At 39.0% G+C, this 14,544-nt stretch overlaps 1 protein-coding gene across 4 annotated transcripts in view; it reads left to right on the top strand.

Annotated features, from left to right (window-relative positions):
• The window catches only part of ZNF385D (zinc finger protein 385D), a 283,059-nt gene that overhangs the window by 55,664 nt on the left and 212,851 nt on the right, over nt 1-14,544 (top strand). For all 4 annotated transcript variants that reach the window (XM_036332742.1, XM_036332741.1, XM_036332739.1 and 1 more), the window contains exon 2: nt 10,931-11,073. In XM_036332742.1, coding sequence (XP_036188635.1) covers nt 10,931-11,073 — 143 coding nt within the window. The remainder of the gene's footprint in view (nt 1-10,930; nt 11,074-14,544) is intronic.

The following is a 14,544-nucleotide window of genomic DNA, read 5'->3' as shown; positions in this document are numbered from 1 at the left end:
GACTTCAAAACATATGAAGAAGTGGAAAATTGGGTCTCTGAATTGTCTGCCTCAAAACAAGAAAAGTTCTATTGGGACGGTATCCACATATTACCTGAAAGATGGGGTAAATGTGTAGCTAGTGATGAACATTACTGTGAATAAAGCACTTTTGATGTTTCTCTTGAAATTATCGTGTTCTCTTTGATTACAAAATCCTCATTATTAACTGGTTAATGTTCAATCCACATTATTAACTGGTAAAATGTCAATCCGCATTTTTAACCGGTACACCTAGTAGACTGTGGAAACATAATATTTGGTGTTGAATCCTGGCTCTACGACTTACTAACTGTATGGCCTTGAACAGTTGTCTTAACATCACCATTGGACTATTTCCTTTTTCATAAGACTATGAAAGGACAAAGGAGTTATACTACATAGAGTACCCAGCACAGCATCTAGTATACAGGAGTTGAAATGTTATTGCTTTTATTTCTGCAGAGAAAAAGGGAGTGCTTATAAAGATGGAATAAATTTACACCTAAAAATAAATCCATGTTTAAGTAACTAATGTAGAGAAAAATGCTAATACAATTATAATATAAAAAGATTAGAACTTTTTTATGTTTGGACTATTTGTGTGTGTTTATAAGAAAAAAAAATCAACAATGGAAGCTTAATTGAACTAAAAACCTATGACAAATTATTTCTCACCTTTTATCAATGTACTCCAATAAACTCTGATTGTTTAGTACCCATTTCTTTTCTAGTTCTTCAGGGAAGTTGCTGGTTTCTGAAATGGATCAAAAATGTTAATTTGGGCCAGGGGATTGTCAAGGGCGGGAGAAAAAAAAGGACACATATGTAATACCCTTTGTAATACTTTAAGCAATAAAATAAATAAATAAATAAATAAATAAATAAATAAATAAATAAATAAAATGTTAATTTGGGCACAATAGAAGAGAGGGTACAATATTCTCAGAAGGCTGCGATTCACTTTAATTCAGTCATTTGTTTGCTGATCAACTACTCATTCATCCATCCATTAAAAACACACACACCACAAATCACTAGGTCAGTACAAGGACTTTCTAATTCATTGATGTCAAGGAGGAATACAATAGACGTACTCCTCCAGGCACCGCATCCTTCTGTGAATGCTGTAGGTCCAGCAATGTGTGTTTAGACAAGCCTGTGCGGGGCAGGCAGACAGAGTAGGGCACCGCAAGAGTGATCCTTCTGCAGTGACATCTAGGAGACACTACGCAGAGGATGTCATATTTGAGCTGCATTATGAACCAGGAGTAGATGATTAGTTATTTGCCACATTTCAATGTATGTTTAGAGAATATGTAGGAAGGGATGTACTGAGATAAATACAAATTACAATGCTTAATGTGATGTCATGGGTTCACATTTTCCAGGCTTACTTGCTAGTTGAATCTTACCATTCCCAAAGTGTGTAATGGTAGGTATTCTGGATTGAATCAGTCCCTTTCCATGCCTTTAAAACACATTTACCAATATCTATGGTGTTGTACTCTACTTTTCCTTCCCAAGCAAAATTTTCAAAATAATTCTCTCCACTATTCTCCATTCTGAATCCCTGATCCATCTCCGATGCTTCCCAAAAGTGGCTCTTCTTTGATGTTATCAACTTAAATGACTGCACTTAGATGACTCATAAAAGTCACCAAAATCTCTGAGACACTAAATCTAACATACGTTGCTGTCTTATTTGATCCCTCTGCAGGCAGCCTTAGACAGTGTTGCCCACACCTTTTCTAAACTGTCTGTCCCTTTTTTCTCTGGGTGATCACATTCTTCCACCCTTCACCCTTTTTTTGCTCTTTGCCTGTTTTCAATCTTCTTCACCAGCTAAAGGTCCTTAAGACTTAGGTGCTGGTCTCTTTGTTCTACACTTTCCCAAGGAAGTCTTTTTCTTGTCCTTGATTTCACTGGTTACCTGATGACTTTCCTCCAATGTTTACTCTGAATGAAGTCTGCTCAGAACTGTCTTCTAAGCTCTAGTCCCACTTATTCAATAGGCACATTTCCACTTATACCTTAAACTTATTATGTTGAAAATTTAGCTTGCCTTCTCTTAGAAGTGCTCTTCTTCTGATGTTCTCGATCTCAGCCAATAGCTTCGCCATCTACACAATAAGGACAATTAAGTGAGGTAAATGAAGGTGTTAATAATTTGTGTGAGTCTTGCTTAAGTCATCTTGATGTACTAGGAAAACCACACTCAGCTACTTAATCTCAGGAAATGTTTCATGAATACCTGAGATCACATTTAGTACCTACACAGATTAGCAAGTGCTTAAAGATGAAACAAAGACTATAACACAGGCACCACGTGGAAGAAAACGTGGGAAAGGAAGATGTGTATCAGGCTATGGAGGAACCTCATGCCCAGCTCTACTGGCATGGAGATCAGGCAGGCAAATCCCAGCCAAAAGACAGAGGTCACGTAAGAACAAGAATATGTAACAAGACTTCAGGATCTTTTTTTATCTTTAATGAGTGAGATGACTAAAGCCTAGATATTATGGCAAAATTACCCTGAGAGCCAGACAACAGCTAGACATGTTTAACTGCCTATATTAGCCAGATTTAAACACTTGGCTATTAGTTGAGACTAGGTGTGATACACTTTGGTGAAATGAAAGCTTTGTGATAGCAACTCTCAAGGAGTATCAGATATTAATAAACATCCATTGACCCCACGACTGCCCCTTTTTACATCCTTCATTTGAAGATGTGGTATCATTGCTATCAACAACACTCATTATTCATTAATATTGATTTCAGCATTAACGATTTTTAAAATTAGGTCGCCCTTTGAGTATCATTACCATTGATCACACATGAAGATTTGTAGGTTAGCCATGGTCTTCTCTAGGAAGGGATGACTAATCCTTTCTGCTTTGAGCCTAGCAGTGTCTGTCAGTGTCCAATGTTGGCTCTGGGAAAGCTCCCCTCCTCAATTCCAAAAGGAAAACACCCCAAGAGATAGCAAGACTCCTCTCCTACCTGCAATGCACTCTGAAACAGACAGTATCAGGCACTTTATCTACAAATTACTCATCACTTGAGAATTGGTTTTTCACCTGTGCTGTTGTGGTCAATGGAAGCTTCTGCAATGAAGAACATGTTTTTTTGTTGTTGTTTGTTTGTTTGTTCGTTGTTTGTTTTTTAATTGTAGTAGCTTTTTAACATGGTAGCTTCCATCCACATGTGGCTATTGAGCATATGAAATGTGACTAGTGTGACTGAGAAATTGCACTTTAAATTTTACTTAATTTAAAATAGATACCTATGGCTAATGACTATCATATTGGGCAGCTTTGCACTAGAGCACCTTTTTTTTTTTATTAATTATAATTGATTTTGTGATTTATTAAATAATTAAACCTTGGGAAATTCCCCTTGAGGGAAATTTTACATTTTTGCATTCACTGATGCTGACTTGAGAGGATGTTTCCAGGCGAAATCTTTCGATTTCCTATGAGGAGGTACTTGTCCTGATTTATGCATTATTCGACAGAGAGGCTGAAGTACAAAGGGCTATTTTGGGTTAAATGACTAAAACTCCTTACTCTGGCATTCCTTCATGGAATCTTCTCCATTGTCTCCCAGGCACCAGAAATTGTCTTGAAACTTGGTTACCTAAGTGAGAGACTCCACTTTACTTCAACTGAAGACTTGACTCAGGATATTTACAACTAGTTCACAGCAGTCTTTTGATTTGGGTCATGGCCTTCAATGACAGTGACAGAGAAAACAATATTGGCTAGTCTAACTTTCTTAGCTGCCTTCCGAAATGAGTTTTGGGGTGACTTACTGGAATATGTAAATACCACAACTTAAAATGAATAAATAATAATTTGGACAAGGGAAAACATAGGTCACTGACAAGTGTTTTTCTTTCATGGGTAAAGATCAAGTCACTGACCGTTGATTCTGGCAAATGGTTTTGAATCAGTGTTTCCAGAATGGTGCTCCAGTTGCCCTGACTCATACTTCCATTCTTACCTCGTTCTGCTCTGTGGTCAAGAGCAGGGCGTATAAGACAGCAGTCACCATCCTGTGTGGCTGCATGCTGCCCACTTGCCCCTGGTGATCAGACCTTCCTTTAACATTGGAATGGACCTGCCACGGGCAAGTTACTTTAAGCCAATGGGGACCTTCTTCCTGAGGTAGAAAGTGCTGGATCAACTTTCCAAAACCTATTTGGTGGATCAACACTCCAAAACAGAGAGGAAACTTAACAGCAAAAAGGAAACTTGTGACCAAGTCACACAAAATTCAAATTTTATCTCACAATAAGTTTCTGGTTTTATCATTCAGTTGGGAACAATATTTTCTACAAAGATAGGAACTGAATGGGAGTTTGGATCAATAAGGTTTAAAGAAACACGGTAAAGATATAGTTTCCTAGTCAAGGAATAAAAAAATGACAACACGCTGCCCATTGTAATTCCCAACCTACAATCTTGAGTATTTGAGAGGCAGCCACACAAAGGAATACAACAAACACACATTTGCTTTTCTGATTTGTCAAGTACATGTTAAAGAATGTAGTCAAGGGCTTTTGAAACATGTTTGATATGATAATGCATGTCTTTCTGGATTCTTTCTCAAATATAAGACAGTGCCAGCATGTTCCCATGGTAGATAAATATTGGTGATAAATACTGAATATTCTTTTGTCATCTCCTTTACAAGGAAGTGTCTCTTCTTTGTTTGAACCCTATTAAAAACTTCTCACAAGATTTATGATTTTAACACATTACTTTCTGGATGCAAGAAAGCTGGCTTGCCTAATATGACAAAACTGTGTAGAGTGTCCTTTTTGATGTTATAGTGTTTATTTGTTCTTGCTGTTTTAATTTAAAAGCTATTTGCCTCAGTGCATTGAAAATTGGTAAGTGTGCTCAGGTTCCCAGTGAATGCCACTTGTTACCTATTCATTTTGCTTCCTAGAGCTTTGGTTTTGAGTTTGTAAATTGGGTATTTAAATAGGTACCTGGCAGAGTTATCATACATTTAAATGAATGAAAGGGATAGCAGTCCTAGTGCATGCTAGTTAATGAATAGATTCATAAAATTTCGCCGTTGTCTGTACTATCACTCCTACCCACCTGCTGGCTAATTTTACTAACTACAGCACTGTATGGCAAGTGCTTTGTGCTAAATCAAGTTTTGCTTTCATGCCCTAAATCCATCATTATTTATTTTCCCTATTTGTAGCATCAGATCTAAATTTCTTCCACTATCACATGGACCCTGGAACTGCTAGTGTGCCCCTCCCTCCCACAGTGGACATGGCAAATTCTAACAAATAGCTGGGAATGGATGTGAGCAGTTTTACTGTGTATGAAATTAGTTGCTTTGCAAGTAACTACTTAGGACTTGATGGTATAATAACTCAAAAATATATATATATATATTTAATTATATATATATATATAGTTTAATTAATGTGTTTAATTAATGTGTGTATGTGTGTGTGTGTGTGTGTGTAAAATCCACATTTACAGATTATAAATTAAATATATAATTAAACTAGAGGATTCGTGCACCGGTGGGGTCCCTTGTACTGGCCTGCTCCCTCTCACAATCCGGGACCCCTTGGGGGATGTTGGACTGCCAGTTTTGGCTCGATCCCCACAGGCCAGGCCGAGGGACCCCACCAGTACGCAAATCTGTGCACTGGGCCTCTAGTATGCTATAAGATCTTTGGTTAATCTCTTCCCGCCCTCCCCCGTCCCCACTTCCTTCTGAGATTCATCAGTCTGTTCCATGTTTCCATGCCTGTGCATTGAGCATCTGCCCCCAGTGGTCAGTGTGTGTCATAGCTACTGGTCGAATGGTTGAATGGTCAAATGGTTGGTTAGGCTTTTATATATATAGATTGATGGTGAAAGAAGAAACTATAGAAATTATCTCTCCCATTAGGAAGTCAGGGATTTCTGCTGCTTTCTGTAAATGTGGATTTTACACACACACACACACACACACACACACACACACACACACACACGTCACAGTTCTGAAGCACTCACTGGCATGAATACTTAACAGCGGCACTTCTGATTATTTTGAACTTTGGTTTTGTCATTTTTGAAAATGAAAGATTAAGTAGCAGGTTAAGCTGTCAGACAGAAAGTCTGTGGCTGTGTGACTGTTTGATGAACTCCGAATGAACCACGTGCAGAAATTCAAGGTTAAAAGTGTTGTACTAGGAAGAGAACATTATTCCACTCTCAAGGAGTACAGTATTTCAAAATATTGATTTGCAAAGTAGCCTCTTCTTGTAAAGAGTCTCCATCTGCAGGATTCAAAACAAAGTGAAGAATTTGAAGTTTCTATAAAAATTATCTTAATTATCTACTTTCCCAGAGCCCAGATTTGAGTGCGGACTAACCCTACACACCCCCTTTGGAATTTATTAGGTTCATTAAAAATATTTGCCTAAGTTAGTGAGAACTAATTGGCTAGACACTGTACTAGGCACTTTATATATATTATCTCTTATACCAGCGGTTCTCAACCTGTGGGTCGCAACCCCTTTGGCGATCAAACGACCCTTTCACAGGGGTCGCCTAAGACCATCCTGCATATTAGATATTTACATTACGATTCATAAGAGTAGCAACATGACAGTTATGAAGTAGCAACAAAAATAATTTTATGGTTGGGTCACAACATGAGAAACTGTATTTAAAGGGCCAGAAGGTTGAGAACCACTGTCTTATACCATAAGCTTTAGCTGACAACCACTGATTTAGAAATCCTATTTATATGTATAAATTGATAAATGTTTCTAAGTTTACATTTTAATTTATCAAAAATCCAAACTTCTAAAGTCAATGTGTCTTACTTTCTCAATCCCTATTAACTATTTTAATAAATAGGTTACTCTAGTATATTTTCAAATTTGTACTTTTATGTATACCCAGCTACTTTGTAGTATTTAATGTTAGTTCTATAATTTAATTCTAAGTTCTAAAGATAAACTTATGGTATCTATCTTTGTTATTTAATACCTCATTCAGTACCTCATAACCACTCTGTACTCAGTAAATGTTTTTAATTTGTTGACTTTAATGACATATAAAAAATTTGTTACAAAGGGACATTAATTGCTCTGAAATCAGAATAATTTGTTAAAATTTAACTTGTTAAAACTGCATAAGTCAAAACTGCATAGGTGTGCAATATGTAGTATTAGATACAGGCAGAATTTCATATACAAAGGGGATGCATTTATATCTTTTTCAGCCCCCACCCCCCATGGAGGCTTCAAAATGCTTTGCTCAAATTAAGAATATCAATATTCCAGAAGTGTGACATTCTAATGTATGAAGCAACACTGTTTTTAAATAGCAACCACAAAATAATTCTTTTAACCTGTAGAAATGTCTATAAATTTTGTATGTAGTTTGACGTTTATTACTTTTAAGATAATTTTATAAAGAGGAATATAGTAATAAGCATGTACTCATGTCTTAAATGCAATATTTTTATTAAGAAATGAAGGAATGGGACAGCTATTTCCTCAAGGAGCATATGTTAATCTGCTTTACAGATGAAACATGTTAAACTTGCTGGTTTTTATTCTGCACTATTTGCACATAATATTCTTACTGCTGAGCATGTACAGATTGGTACAAGTAAACTATTTCAGGACTTACCTAAATTGCAAAGGCAGAAATGTTAGCCAGATAATATTTAAGAGTAGCCCCAATTCTGTGCTTCAGTATCAGCACTGTAGTTTTAAAGTGATCCAACGTTTCACTTAGAGCCATAAATTGTTCTGCCCTAGTGTCACTGGTCATGTTCTTCGGGAAATGGACTTGGGCTTTATTGGGAGTGCTCTTGGGAACACTGTCAGGAGTGAGGGATGCAGGATTGATGGAGAAGTTGAGCTGTGATGCAATCTCAACAGAGACCTCTGTCTCTTCTATATGCTATTAGGAGCATTAAAGCTGAAATACAGTTTCAGAGTTGCTCAGCCTTGAGGCAGGAGGAGAACATTGTATGGGGCTACCCAACCCTCCACTTGGCAGGCAGTTTGACCTTGGATGAGGCAGCTCCTTTTGACCCAGGACAGTTTGTGAAGAGTATCTCAGGTGTGAGTCCTCAGCTCCCAGCACTCCCAGCAGCAGAATGAGTCCTCAGCCCTGAGAGGGCTGTGGGAAACACACTACACTTGTATTTGCAGAGCAAGTGGCCAAAGAATATGTAGTCACATGTCTGCTTTCCAATGATCTTTTAGGTCTCTCTCTTCAAATAGGTGGGGAGAGATGAACTCAAATAGTTTTTGCAGCTTCCCAAAGTTGGGATATATATATATCTCAGAGGAAGAGAGAAAATGGGACTCCACTAAGCGATCATATCAACATATATTTATTATTTGTGCTAAGCGTTGTGCTGGATGAAAAAGTAAACTTGAGCTTTCTCTTAATCTCTTTGAACCAGAGAGCACTTTGTAAATGAAATAATTACAGAATGTGTTCCTGCTGAATTACATTCTTGTTTTCTGTGGAAGCAACATAAATAGCTAAAGAATTTATCAACTTATTTTCCTCTTCATGATATTATGTTAGCCAGAAATTTTAGGATGGTGTAAGATAATGAATCCTTTTGCACAGCATGACACCTGACTCAAATAAAATTATTTTAAGTGATTTATTAAAGCTCACTATTATTTGTGGACATGTTAAACCATACCACTGATTTCAACCAAAATTTATTTTTACTTGGAAGTTTTCTGAAGAGGCACCAGTCAAAATTTTACTTTGGTTCTTTTTTTTTAAAAGATATTTTTATTGTTTCAGAGAGGAAAGGAGAAGGAGATAGAAACATCAATGATGAGAGAGAATCATTGATCGGCTGCCTCCTGCACCGCCCCCCCCCCCCCCCACACACACACACTGGGGATCAAGCCCACAACCCAGGCATATGCCCTGATCTGGAATTGAACCAGTTCATAGGTCGGTGCTCAACCACTGAACCACACCAGCCAAGCTATTTTGATTCTTGAACTTTTCATCAAAAGAGAAATTTTGAGCAATACTAAACTCAAAGTTTTATGGATGCCCTCTCTAAGAAGGTCTACACACCCACACTTAATGTACTACCAGATGGACAATAAAATAAGTTTATGGTGTGGTCTGGTAAATGTAGGTATGTTATATTTTGCTTTTATCTCTGTTTGCTTTAATATCTGTCTATTTTCTGACTTGTACTACGTTTTATTTTAATTGCTTTACTGATTCAAATGTGCTATTGTTGTCCTTGCTGTTGCTGAGAAACATTTCAAGAGGGAAATTAAAGGAGTGGGGAAAACACTGTTTTTGTTAATTTGGTTCCAGCTGATTTTATACCTGGAAGCAGGAGAGCTGACGATTTTTCGGTATGGTTAATTAAATCTTGTGCTGATGGCTTCTGTTATGGGTATTAAGTCATCCACCTTGTTAGCAGAGCCTCTGGTCCAGTAGGATTGGATTCACCATTGGGGGGTCATATTTTAAATGTTCATCTTGAGTTCAGGTAACTGATGGGGACCAGGTGATGGTTGTGTACAGTTGACAGACTTGATTGTGAGATTTGTCAAGGTGAATCGTAAGGAGTCTCACTCTACTCTGTTTTGCAAACAAGATGACAGGTGAGGAAGTGGCACAGGCATGAACTTCTCCTCTCTTTTCTGTCTCAGAATTCTCTGCTGTGGGAAAGAAAAAAAAATCCCACTGTATTTTGTTTTCCTAATGCCTCTTGGATTCTCACCAGCAGGTTTTTACAGTCTGCTGCTTGCCTCTCAGATTAGAAGAATGCTGGCATATTTTAAGTTTCCTAGGATTCAGCAGCCTTTAATTAACAGAAAATTGATGTTTTGGAATGTTATCAAAATATAGAGATGGAACGCTGAGGTGGGCTTCATCCTTCCAGCCTTTGAGTGCAGTGGAGTTATATAACGGTGGTGGTGGTTGGGGGCGGGGAGGTGACGGGGAGGGTGTGTGCAAAAATGTGTGCTCTGTTGCAAACAGCTGGTTGCCTGCCTACTGTACACATAGGGGGTGTTTTGTTGGCATAATATTCCACTGCCTGCTCATTGGTGAACTTGTAAAGTCCACCTACTCATGACTGGGAAGAAAGCAGGTAGTCATTTACTTCTTAAAGCTATGGGTTTGCTGGATAGCTCAGGGATTGCTCTACTGGTAGCTGGGTCCACTGTTTTTCATCTTCCATTTGCGTCCCGGGCAGCGAGGTACTGCTGCCTGTACTTGTGGTTAAGTTTCTTTTCCGTGCCAGGTTCATGTCGTCTTGCCGCCAGAGTTTTGGATGTGATGGAAAAGAGCAGTTTTGTAAAATAATCACTCAGACTGGATACATATTCTGAGCACAAGTTAGTTTGCAAAAAGGGATGGTGGAGCCATGGAGGGGTTTTCCTTTCGAATCCATGGATTTTGGTGGCAGATTGGTTCTGATCCAATCCAAAGCTTTAGGCAGGAAGAGAAGGATAGATCGGGACATCTGAAATGTTTGAAATGTCAACTGTTGCTTACATGAGCAGATAGGTACAACCCAAGGAGGAAGAAGCAGCTCAACCAGCTTTCTCTGCCTAATGGCAGATCTGCTCGTTGGCCAGTTCCCAACACTTCGTGTCTTGGTTTTTCCAATGATCCACAGAGTTGGCCTTTTGGTCTCAAAAGAGACCTAGCTGTTTTTTGTTTGTTTGTTTGTTTGTTTTTTGTTGTTTTTTTTGTGTGTGAGGGGTTTTTTTTTGTGTGTGTGTGTGTGTTTTGTGTGTGTGTATGAGTTGTGTGTGTGTGTGTGTGTGTGTGTGTGTGTGTGTGTGTGTGTGGTTTTTGTTTGTTTTGAATGTGCTGGACGTCCCTGATTGCTCCCTTTGCTCTCCTCTCCTCTGCAGGTGGTACATGCCAGAGCCCTGCTCTCCCAGCCCTGGTCCGTCCACCAGCCCCTCCTTTGCAACCATCGCTGGATATTAAACCCTTCCTTCCTTTTCCTCTTGACACTGCAGCAGCAGTCAACCTCTTCCCCAATTTTAATGCGGTAAGTCCCACTGTCCAATTTGCATATGCCAGGGTGGTAGGTACTGGAAAACCTTAAAGGCCAGGGGTGAGTGGGTCACTACCTCTGTTTTGCTCTGTTTTTGATTTCCATGAATGTCTGAAAGCCATGGAGTGAGTTGCCTGCCTGGTTATGTAAGATCCCTGGAGCCAGATGCCTTCATAGAAAGATGAAAAAAGATTCAATGGATTGGGTTCATCATGGGTTCATGTCTCCCCATTGGTGTCTTTTTGGGTAACACTAACAATTTCGTTATTTTGTTGGAATATATCTACATCACAATGGAATGAATTTGTTAGAGAACATTAGAATTCAAGTAGATGTCTAAAAATCTAATGTTTTTTCTGTATAGACTCTCTATTTTAATTTACTGCCACTCCTTACCTGTTTAATAAAGAGGACCCTGACATATTCCATCTATAGAGCACTGTGTCTCCTTAACTTAAAACAACTCAGGGTTCTGATAGCAAGGGTTTTCTTTTTCTGTTTTTCCTGATCAGCCATAGTTGTTCAAGTTGTCTTTCTTAAATTACCGTGTTTTGGGAAAGCTTTGTCAACAGCCTTCTCAACACAAGTTCAATGACTTCTGCCTCTATTTTTTGCTCTAAAGGATGTCTTTTTAAGTTGGCAGATTCCTCATACTCATCATCTTTCTTTTGTGTGAGCAATGACCATATTCTTAGGATGGAAATAGAAATGAGAGTTGAAAAGGTTAGAATCCAGTAAGTGGCTTTTTTTCTAACCGCATCTGATTCAGCTTTCAGCAGTTGTTATAATGCAGGTCTGAGCGTATCAATGACAGGACATGTCAACACAAGCAAAGCAGAGGATTAAGATGGGAGGTCACTAAATAATACAGATTTCTTGTTGCAATTTTTTTGCATCCATGATGGATTTTAAAAAAATCTGCCCCAAATTAGATCATTCTCCTTCAGCAGACATACTGGGTCCAAAATGTTTTAATAAAAGTTAATAGTGGACACTTCGGACACGCCAGTGAAATGGTACCCTTATGGGCTAGTCCTTACTTAAGGGCAAGGGAGAATCACAATGATTGCTTTGCTTTTTGGGGGGTGAGGAACTTTCCCATGGGAATCTTATTTTGAAATTGATGGAGCTTAAATAGAGTGGCATGAAGAAAGCACATTTCCAAAGTAAGGGTTTCTAATCTTAGGTGTCTCAATGAAAGTAGAGGACGAATTACATCCAATTCTCTGATTCTTAAATGACCACACTGAAGTCTCCTGGGTTCCCCTGTTCTGAGCATCATGACTGCTCTTCTGTTAAGTGGCTTCCTGGCAGTCTCCCTTCCCAGACACCCAGGGAAGATCCATCAAGGTGCTTTGCCTGGCCTCTGAGATCACTTGGCATCCTGTCACTCAGGTCCCATGTCAGCTTTGGAGCAGTTGAAGTAAAATTTCTGGAAGGCTGTAAAAGGTTGGGTTTTAAACTTTAGATTTGCCCTTGGGGAAACATTGAAAGCAACATGATTAATTTGACTGAATATTATTTGTCATAAAACAAAGATGAGTGAGATGCTGAGTTATATGACACTGAGCAAATCTCTTTACTTTCTTTGCCACTGTGGCCTTCCTCCTCTTTGAAATAAAGGGGGACGTGAGGAACTCTTCTTTTGGGGGTTATACCACTCAAATATTTGAGCGTTTGTGGGCAAAGGCAGCATTTTGTGGTGATCAAGCTGGATTTTGTAGCTAGACTGACTGGGTTCAAATCCCAGAACTGCTGCTTACCATCAATATGACTTTGGGTAAGTCACGTAACTCCCATGAATCTCAATACCTCCATCTGCAAAGTGGGGCCAACATTTAACCTACCTTATAGGTGTGTGATAGTGCTTTTATGGGTTAAGTCATTTTCAACAGGGCTCAGCGTATAACAAACACTATTGCGTGATCAGTATCATAGCCTGTAAACCCTCCTCATTTTGCATGTGGAAGTTTGTTGACTAACTGATTGCAAAAGTGTGACTTGATTCCTTTTTTTTTCCTTTCTATGACAGATTTTGACTTGTGTTAGCATTTGTTCCATTTAAATCAAGAGACTCTCTGTTGCTACACATATCGGTCATTTGCTTCCAGTGCTAGTCTGGGTGCAGCCAGCCATGGGTTAAGCCACTTCATGCCTCCAACTGAGGGGAATGGTCGCAAATCCATAATTAGGTTGGCTTCAGAATCAGTATTAGGGCATAGAGCATCTTTCTAAGTAGCACCCTTAGGTCTTGTGTGAATCTTAACCCACAAATTCAGGGTGTATGCAACATTTCTTTTCTGTGAGCTGATTTTATTTCCATCAGACCAGAAAGGAATGCAACTTAATTCTGTTTCAGGGTGTGCTGAGGTTCAAGTATCTGTAGGTTATGCATCCAGCTTTTGGTAGGAGACTTCGTCTGATCATCATCCACCTAGGCATTTATGTGACGGTCAATACAGCGCTAGTCCCCAGCTTTCACTTTTGGGCACAAAGCTTTGTGAGACTTTCAGTGGTCTCTCCTGCCTAGATCTGCCATACTGCTTAACTCCTTTGCCAAGAAAATGATGAACCACTCTGCCACCCAACACCCTTCCCTCATCTGACCTTTGGGAAACAATGTCTGAACAATCAGAGACTGTCTGTCTATTCTGTTCCTCCTCTGAAGATATGAGTATGGAATCATCTGTCCATTTGTGGTACAGTGAAGCAGAATAGTGAAGGACATTTTAAAATATATATACATGTACAATAAAATATGCAGAAACATAAGTGGGTATCTCTGATTATCATCTATCCACAAGCATATAAGCCATTGGGTTTGGATGTGAGTCAGAAAGAACAACGAAACATCTGTAAAAACAAGCACAGAGGGGAAAGGAAAACAGATATAGGATCTGAGCTCGGATGTGGATATAAAAAGAGGACATTTGCTAAAACCATTAGGATCCCTTAGTTTCCCTAAAGCCAACTTTTAAGGAATAGCAACAGAAGCTGTTCTCTTGACCCAGGGATTTTGTATCGGTGAATGTTCCAGTAGCTTTCAGACAAGAGACAGTTTTTCTTGAATTCATGTACCCCACCCTGCTCCTCAATCTCTTAAGACATGGGAGTGTCAGTGCTTAGGACTGATCCCAGTGGTCCCTTCTGAGTCTGCATTTCCTGACAGGAATCAATCCTATAAGTAAGTAGATGATGTTTAGGAAACAAATCCTAAGACATGGTGTGAACTTACTTCACTCAAGTAACTTCTGTTTTCTAAGCATCTACTATGTGGGAGGAATAGTGATCACAAAAATTATGCTATGACCTCTGCCACAAAATAATTCCAATTAGGAAGGATAAGTTGGACAAATAAAGATACATTTGTAGCCCTAACCGATTTGGCTCAGTGGATAGAGCATCAGCCTGCGGACTGAAGGGTCCTGGGTTTGATTCCGGTCAAGGGCATGTACCTTGGTTGCG

Source organism: Myotis myotis, unplaced genomic scaffold, assembly GCF_014108235.1.
Source record: "Myotis myotis isolate mMyoMyo1 unplaced genomic scaffold, mMyoMyo1.p scaffold_m19_p_13, whole genome shotgun sequence".
In the NCBI taxonomy this organism is placed as follows: domain Eukaryota; kingdom Metazoa; phylum Chordata; class Mammalia; order Chiroptera; family Vespertilionidae; genus Myotis; species Myotis myotis.
The sequence above is the reverse complement of the archived record's forward strand: the minus strand, read 5'-3'. Positions and strand labels throughout refer to the sequence as shown.